General features: G+C 37.4%; 1 protein-coding gene across 10 annotated transcripts in view; it reads left to right on the forward strand.

The window, feature by feature from the left end:
* ROBO2 (roundabout guidance receptor 2) overlaps positions 1-7634 on the forward strand; it is a 639395-nt gene extending 631761 nt beyond the window's left edge. For 8 of the 10 annotated variants that reach the window (XM_073303863.1, XM_073303897.1, XM_073303882.1 and 5 more), the window contains 2 exons: positions 3232-3432; positions 6170-7634. In XM_073303863.1, coding sequence (XP_073159964.1) covers positions 3232-3432; positions 6170-6171 — 203 coding nt within the window. In that variant the 3' untranslated portion in view covers positions 6172-7634. The remainder of the gene's footprint in view (positions 1-3231; positions 3433-6169) is intronic. The other 2 variants (XM_073303872.1, XM_073303917.1) reach the window with 1 other exon arrangement.
* The last annotated feature ends 1933 nt before the right edge of the window (positions 7635-9567 follow it).

Below are 9567 nucleotides of genomic sequence, written 5' to 3' on the forward strand. Positions count from 1 at the left end.
TTGAAGCTTTCTGTCTCCATATTCTCTTCTCTATTAGGTTTAATGATGAATATTCATGCATCATTTTATAACGTTAATTATGAGTGTATTTTTTTCTTGAACTCCGTCCTGAACTATTTCCCCAATTAATGATGAAGTTCACTGGGAATCCGTTCACCAGATAACAGGGTTAGACACTTAACAAATACTTCCAAAAGAAGGCATTTTTAATTGTTGTCTTTCTGAAAAACTATTTGCTCAATTTCCTTGATATGATTCAAAACAATGTCTACTGTTATCGGTTGTCAGCCTTAATATTTTGAAAGCATGACTTTTAGATAGATAGATCAGAAGAATCAAGAAATGTGCATAAAAAACCACAGTAACTGCATCCTCCCTTCCATTCTTCCCTCATCCTACCTTCCCCATTTCATTGCTTTCACTCAGTGTACCATGTCTACACTTGGACCTGGGTCTTACACACACCTGCATCTGGGACAAACTGTGTTCCTGAGTAGTGTCATTGATTTGGTTCAGAAATGAAGTAAGCGGGAGTACTCACATGAGTAAAGTTGTAAACACACCGAAGTGTTTGCAGGATCAGTGCTTGAAATTGTAAATTCGTTGGGGCAGAGGCCATATGTACTTTACCTATGAAACACCAAGCCCACTTTGGGTGCTGTATATATAAAACAATAAGGAGTTTGGCTGAGTACTGAATACATTATTCACTTTTACATCAATTGACCTATGCAATGAAAATTTTGCAGTGTTTGTCAGATCATTTATTCAATGAATAATAGTTACATTTGTTAACAAATATTTTAAAGTATTGTACTAGCTGTAATAATAACCCTAATTATGTACAAAGAGATTATTATTCTTTCTATTGTAGGGTCTCACCTAAGACACACAGCTGTCATTGATATCAAGGGCATAGACCCCATTGATTTCAATTGTGCAGGACTAAGCCCTTAATTACATGTATTTTTCAAAAGAGCATGAGTAGTCTAGTACTGGAAACCATATTTTCACGGATGACTTTTGAGCATGCTCAGGATCACTAAGTGGAGCAACAGCAGCAACATACCTAAATGTGATATGCTCAGCTACCCCAATAATAGGCACACTATGCAGACCAAATTAGAGTAGTTCTGAGAACAAGGAGAACATTGTAGTTGTCCAACACAGGTGGGTCCTACAAACACCTCTGTGGACAAACAAACACCAGTTTTGTAGATGTAAATTAAGGCCTTGATTCTGCAAAGAAAACCACATGGGCAGATACTCACTGAACTCTTTGCACCTCTTTACACCTATGCTACATGCCGCTGCCAGTGTAGACAAGGCCTTAGGGTGAACTATCATGCAACCAATGCAGAGCCTAAAATGCTGTTTTGGGGGTAGGGCAATGTCCTTCAGAGCTGTGGAATTTAGACAAATGTCTTCCAAGTTCTAGAATGTTTGAAAAATCTGACTGTTATTTTATATTGTTATTGTTTATTTTATGAATTACACATTTTTCAGGCCACATCATAAAAGCATTCTATTAAATTATTGTAACAGTATGTGATACGGTATGGGGAGGTTGCTGGTGGTTGTTTCTAAATATTTCATTTCACCCTTAAAAGTGGTAAAGAATGGACTATTCATCAAAACCTTAGTCTTCATCCCAAAACTGGGAAAACAAACCAGTTCATAGTACATTTCATTCTCCTAAACTTCTGCAAAACTAGTGTCTTTTCATTCCATACTCTAGAAATGTATCCAGCTTTCTGCTAAACTGATTTCCTCTACTTGTGTTTGTTGCTGCCTTTGCAGGTTGCTGCATATTTCACCCAGCTGTTGGAAAGAGTTTCCCTCTGATTTTATTGTTAGGGTTTGCTGTGAAAAGAACTGCTAATAAAATTTAAAAGTCTTTGATAGCTAAATGCCATTTTGCTATGTGTTCTAAATGTTTGCTTACATTTCAACAAGGACAGCCCAATCACAGCATATGAAGCAGATATCCTGCAGTGCCAGTATTCTAAACCTATTGGCACTAAGATTATGGAAGAGAGTCAAATATAATCTCTTATCTCCCTCTTCCTTTTCCACTACTCCCTCTCTACTTCTCCCTCCCTTCTCTGCCCGCTATTAAAAAAGCCAGTTAAATGGTTGAGCAATAGGTAGAGGGGAAAAAAATCTTAACCCTGATTCAGGAAAGTTCTTAAGCAGGTGCAAACTTTAAGCATGTGAGTTGTCCCATTGACTTTAGTGGGGGCTACTCCTGTATTTAAAATTAGGCATATGCTTATTGCTGATTGCTGATTCAGTGCTCTAGTTATCACGGTCTCTTCCTCAAGATTTAGTCAAGACAGCTAGATTGCTGTGTGTACAACAAGAAAATAAAAATAGTTCCACAAAATGAACAGCTAAACTCCTTCATTTGGGAGTCAAACCAATTCTGTTGTTTGCTGCTGCTACTGTTATTACCAAAATGCCCAGAGGACCCAGTCAGGTTTGAGGCCCTGTTTTGCTAAGTGCTGTACAAACACAAAGGTGCAAGCCTATGATCACTGGGAATAAATCCCTATCTCCCCAAAGACATTCTGTGTCCCAAGACGCCTATTCTTACAGTCCTTCATCTGCGCAAGAGGAGGCATAAACTGAGTGGGACGGAAACCTTTGTTCAAAGACGACCATGTAGTGACCCTGAAACAGTGTCACAGAAAGATTTATTCCCCCACAAATATTTAAGTAATAGGATTATTTGTAAAATAAGATTTTTCCAATGTACTTTCTATGGTTGGAAATTACTGAGCTGCAGGAAGCTAATTAAATTAGCTGATACCACAGTTCTTTATCTAAATTGATTGAAGCAGTGTTGCCATAAGTTAAACTAAAGAAGAGGAGAAAAAACACACTCCTAGAAGCTTAAAGAAAAATCTAATCATTACATTATTCTGGAAATTGTATGTGCAGCTATTTCTATTAAGCAATCTGTGATTTATCGTCTACTTGTTCACAAGGAACATCATTTTATAATTAATTCAAACTAGTTTATAAGTTTACATGCAGACACATTGGTTTCATTATCTGTGGAAGCAGTTTAGGATGCACAGGGAGCTTTTTGGTTTTACTGCCATATCATAAGGCAAAATAAAAGAAAATAAAACCTTTCTAAATGTAATATGCACTGGGTGAGTTTGATGTCCACATCTGGATAATGCTGTTAATAATATGTTCATGATTTGATTTTGTGTTTTCTAGAAGAGGCACTGGTGCCATATAGTAAGCCCAGTTTCCCATCCCCAGGTGGTCACAGCTCTTCAGGAACAGCTTCTTCTAAAGGATCGACTGGACCCAGAAAAGGTGAAGCCTTGCGAGGAGGTCACCAACGCAATGCCAGTGACCTTCTTGATGTAGGATATATGGGATCAAATAATCCAGGACAATTTACTGGTGAATTATGTAAGTGTCTTTCTTGCGGCAATTCAAATGTTAAAAAAGAAAGAACAAATTTATATTATAATTTTCAATGAAGCAAGATTGAACTCCAGAGAGTGGGAAGCTCAGTTTGTCAGTCAGATGTGATTCTGACCCAGATCTCTGTCATCTCTGAGAGGTCACTTCCTTGTGAAAAAGGTGAATGATTGAAATTTATCTTTCTGTGCCTTTAGATTTGTTTTAGATTAAAAATCATGGTGCAGGGTGAAATCTGTGTTTGTACTGTGACTCATGCCAGGGTCATCTATTTAACACATCCTTGAATCTGTGATTCTAGTGTAAAGGGAAACACATCAGGTCAGCTGGTTAGAATTACTCGTTATCCTTTAAGAAAAGGATTACTAGTGGCAACTTAGAGACTAACCAATTTATTTGAGCATAAGCTTTCGTGAGCTACAGCTCACTATCCTTTAGAATTTTTTGGTCAAATTCAAGTTACTTGACCTGAAAGTGGCATTGATGATGGTGTTACCGAAGTGTGCTAAAAAGAGGCCTTTGTTCTATTCTTGGCGGGTTACAGCAGGCAAACTTATCACTCCCCTTCTTTACCCCCTCTCTTTCCCATTCAGCTTTCTCTCTCCTCTCTGCCCCCTGATTCAGTCTCCCTTTTGCTCATCCCAAAGAAAGTGTGCCTCCCTTTTTCTCAAGTTCCCCAGCCCAGCAGAACTCCTTCCCAAATTTATTACCACTATGTATGTGTCATACCTGGTACCATTCTGTGTATACATCAGCTAGATGACATTCATCTGAGACCTCAAAGACTGTTAGGTCATAGAAGCTGACCTTTTAGTAACAAGAACAGCAAATACTGTGGTGTTCTGGCTGCCTGAGAAACACAGCGAGTACACACCTGGGGCCAGAAGTCTTGGGGGAGGTTCTCTAACTTTCTCACCACACCATCAGCTCCTTTAGAGAAGGCTGATAACTGACCCCTGCTGATGTTTGTCAGTGCAAAGCAACTGATTTTGGATTTTCCAGTACAGAAGGCTCTCCTATACATAAGGTATCTCAGGCTAGGCCTCCATGTATGGTGGCATGTAGAGTACATACATTGTACCCCTCCAGCACAGGTATAAATAACAGCGTAGACAGTAAGGCATTGCTTAGGTGAGTAGAATAAAGACACACCCAAACCTCAGGGTATGTATCCTATATGGCTTTATTCATGCCCAAGAAGTGCTTCCCCCAAACAACATTCCTGTTTTTAGCTGTGTAGTGTCCCTCTGCCTCCCCACTGCAGGAGCCTTTCCCCACCACAGGGAAAAGCTTTGGCAGTAGGGAAAGGCTCTGGAATCTCCCTGCTGCTGGAGTCTTTCCCCAAGGCCTTCCCCTTGCCAGAGCCTTTCACTGATGTATGTAGCTACACACCGTAGTATGAATGCAGCCCGCTTTTCACAGAGGCATGTAGTTACACCTATGCTACATGCCGCTGCCAGTGTAGACAAGGCCTTAGGGTGAACTATCATGCAACCAATGCAGGGAATGTGGCCAGAGGAAAAGGGATGTGGCTTAGACTTTGCTACTATTCTATGGGCCCCAGTTTCCAGGACAATGCCATAGGTAGCTAGGAGTCCAACCCATCACAGAGTAATCCCAGGATCAGAGGAGTGCAAAGGTGCCTTTAAGACATCTTTTGCATCTCTCTTTCTGAGCTCTGCCAAACACACTTCTGCTGTGGATCTGGCCCATAAAATTGGTATATCACTCTGGTAAAGAATATGTTAATCATTTCCACATGCAGTGCAATTTAAAAGTGACACAACTGGAGAACACTTGTAGTACGTAACAAAATAACCAGGTTTTACTTGATATCCAATTTGAGACCCAGGTCTGACTTCAGCACAGATCTTCCATTTGAAAAAGATATAGAGGTCATTTAAAAATATGAAGTTTGTTGCTCTTTCCCACTTCTGTATTTCTTTCACTTCTGGTCACTGATTCTCTCTCTAGTAAAAGCAATAAATAGGGTACTATTGCAGTAATTGCATAACAGATATTACCTGGACAGCACTTGCAGTGTGCTAACAGAATATTCTTTATGGACCTATTCAAACAAATGTTTCTTAGATACAATCAACCCTAAAACTATACCTAATCCTGTTTAACTGTACCCACACTAGATTTGTCCAGTAATATCCGAGCAGGTACATAGGTTCACTACAAGGAGTCCCTTTGTCATTGGAGTTCTGCAGACGTTGTGTCTACCTATGTGTATCTGCCTGAAGAAGTAAGTCCTTAGTGTCTGGTCCAAAGCTTGGTATGTCAATTGATAGACTTTCACTGACTTCAGTGAGCTTTGGATCAAGCCCTGGGTTAGCGTTTACACTAGTCCCATTAATCAGTTAGGGAAGGATTCCCCCTCCCCCCCCCCACAGACACACACACACATCCCAGTGGACTCTCAGTACAGGCACTTCACTCCATGAGGCACAGCAGAGAACCAGACCCTCAGTATTTACTTGCAGTTACCACACAGTGCTAAGGCAGAGACTGCAGTTGTCTCACAACCTACATGCACACAGGAAGACGTATTTGGTCTCTTTACTACAACTGGTCTTCAGTGTAGAATTTTTAAAGTCAGCCACTTGCAATTTTAAAAGCAATTTTAAAAAATCCAATAAGTTTATGTGATGTGCTGTGGTAATGTGGCCAGAAGATTTGTTTTATTTGGTGCATTTTTTTCTCTTTTTTCTTTCTATAGAGTAGTTGAGAAGAGACATCCCAAGCTGCTCTGAAGGACCATCAGGTCTGAACTCATGGAAGTGATGACACTAAACAGTGCAATGAACATTTTCTTTATTTATGTACTATTAAAAGAACTGTAAATGCAATGTAAAGACACACAGCCACACATATCCCACAGATACTTGTGTTCGTCTCTTTAATACACCATCCACCTTAAACTATTTCTTGTCAGGAGTATATAAAAAAGAAAGAAAAAAAAATCACCCTCCAGGATGAAAAGGATTTCCCTCTGTATATAATTTCTTTTGTTGCATTGCTATGCAAGCTCACTTTCTTTTTAGCTATGTTCATATTATTGTCTGTTCTTATTGGTCTGTTGTACTATATGTGAATTAATAGGCTGTGGTGCCATATATTAACTTTTAATTGTGTAACTTTTATGTTTAAAGTTTGCACTGCAATTTTATTTGGTGATAAGCACAAAACTCTACTCCTCGTGACATGAAGAAGAAGAAGAAGACTGAATGTGTGAAGAGCGTTTTATGTGCTGTAAGCTATATTGGATAATGCTGGATGTAACGGAGTATGGTAAATGGTTTTCCATTGGGGTGTCGCAATAGGAAGATGACAGGCAAAACTGATGTTAGCAAAGATGTCAGGGACAGAATTAAATCTTTAAATAACAAGCAACATGGTTGCTCTTACTATTTAAAAAAAAAGGGGGGGTTGTCAAAAGTTGTGAGTTTCAAGAGTGAATATGAAAAAAGAGTCTACAGAGTTGAACTATGACCTCTGAATAGAACGCTAAGCTTCTCAACTCTTAGGGTCAGTTTTTACCTGCCCAATATAATTAAATAATGGAGGTGTGGAGTGGGGAAAATTCCTACAAACAAAAGAAATTAAGGTGTTTCACTAAAGCTGTTTTTATGTTACATTTTAAAAAGAATTACCATAATTAATCTCTCAAAGCCAGCATGTAATGCAGAAATTCCCCCAGGAAAAAGAAACAATATAAACTCTGGGATTACCTAGCAATTAGCTAAAGATGCAATTTATTATTGAGACATATTTAAGATGCTTCTGAAAAATGAAATATGTTGGAGTATCTTAGTTCATCTTTCCAATACATGTATAGTAAAATAGAGGATAGAGCTGCACCACTGAAATTCATTACATGACTTGTTTTTTATGCAGTCTAGATACTTTTGTGTTTTATTAACTGAAGTCCTCAATAACTGAAGTTGAATCCACGGAATTTGTAGTAAAATTCTTAGTGTTTGAAAAAGAAAGCAATGGTAAAATTATGTTCGGTTTGCAGTAAATATTTTTCTTTCAATGCAATATGTTCTCAGAAATTGGATACAAAGAAAAAAACTTTGATCTACTTTTAACGCGTGAATTTAAACCCTACTATAATAACAAAGTAACGCATGTTTATACACTTTTTGAATAAACCAAACTCTGTAAGTGGACATTAATAACAGCATCCTGTCTCATCATTAGTTTTCATGACTTTCTCTAGTTTTTCTGCACCTCCAAAATCCCAATGAGTAAATTTTCAAACATTTGTTAGAATACTCTACGTGTATTGTATACCACATTCATTCAATACTTAATTTAAATAGTACATCCCACAGTTTTTTTTCTATTAATCACCTAATCATGAATGCAAGTTTGCATTTAAACACCCTTGAAGTATATCCTGTCTATGTTGTTTTGTATAACGCCTTGGAGTTCACCAGTATTAAGTGAAGTACACTTCTAGTGATGGCAAAGTCCTAGGACAAGTAAATTACACTGCTAAATATATGTGTTTCTTTTCATTTTATTTAACTGGTCCATTCTACAATAAAACACTACAGTTTTCAATTGTATTCGGCACTGTCAAATAACAAAAACTGGTATTTAAACTTTTAAGGTCAAATCTGTTACTTAGCCCATTACAAGACAAAAACAAACAAAATGTATGAATTTATTTATATATGTAACCAGTGAATATATGTAATTTTCCTGCTGATTCAATGGATATAGTTAAAGCCATTGTTTATAAATGTAGAGAAATATTCAACAAAGGTAAAAAGGGCATCAGATTTTTGCTGACTCTGATAGGTGAAGATACAGAGTCTTCAGCACACTTCTCAAATTTTGCTGCTCTGGAAACATTTCAGTATGACTACAGAGGATTTGATTTGAACACTTGTGCTGAGCTTTGGTGGAACACCTTTCTCATTACGTTAAAATTGGAATCATGAGAAGTTGACAAAAGCCATCCCACTGACTTTCAGATATGTTTTATCTATTCCACTGGAAAGTAAATGTGTGTCAGTATTAAAGCTGTGCAGTACCATGACATTCACTAACTTGTCCATCTGCTTCTGTATGTTTTTGTTCATTAATAATTTGCTTACAAAATTACATAACAAGTCGTCAGTGTGTATCACAAAGTGTCTCCATTATCTTACAGGTGATGTTTCTTTTGTTCCCTCTTTTCTATACAGTGTACTTCCAACAAACCACAATACATATTTTTTTTTAAAATGCAGTTTAATTTACTGTTTTTTTAAAAGTATTATTTTTGTTTTTTTTTAAACCAAAACCATGTATTGTGAATAATGTGTTTTTAAAAAGGGGATGTTGTGGTGGCACTTAGTTTTCCAATTTGTTTTTTTAATTTGTTTACTGGCTACAGCTTGTTCAGGAAAAAGTATGACCTCTTCATGTGTTTCATTGGTATTGTTAGTGCAGCAAAGTTTAATTGGCATAAGACGTTGGTTCATAGTACTGTCGAAGTGTGTATTGTAGATTTACTGGGGAAAAAAAATAAAATGTATTCACATTTCAAATTTATGTGAAAATAATGTGAGTAAGGAGTCAATATGTGAAAAGGGCAAATAAACTTAAATAACCTAAAATAACCCTAAATAAATCAATCCAATGGATAGAAGTTGAAGCTAGACAAATTCAGACTGGAAATAAGATGTAAATTTTTAACGGTGAGAATAATTTACCAAGGGCTATGGTGGATTCTCCATCTCTGACCAATTTTAAATCACAATTGGATGGTTTTCTAAAAGATATGTTCTAGGAATTATTTTGGGGAAGTTCTATGCCCTGGGTTATACAAGAGGTCAAATTAGATTATCACAACAGTCCTTCTGGCCTTGGAATCTATAAATCTATAAACTGGGAACAAACAAGGAATTATAAACATAGACTGAGCTATAATGTTCACTGTCTACTTATAGGTACCAAGTACTGCTGAACACAGCTTCTAACTTTCTTAGGAACTCTGGGACAAATTTAACACCAGTGTCAATGGCATGACATCACTGAAATCAGTTCTGCTGTGCCTGTTTCGGCTAATGGTAAATATTGCTCATCATGGGGGACATACGTCTAAGGTCTCATCTAGAC

Source organism: Lepidochelys kempii, chromosome 1 (genome assembly GCF_965140265.1).
Source record: "Lepidochelys kempii isolate rLepKem1 chromosome 1, rLepKem1.hap2, whole genome shotgun sequence".
NCBI lineage: Eukaryota > Metazoa > Chordata > Testudines > Cheloniidae > Lepidochelys > Lepidochelys kempii.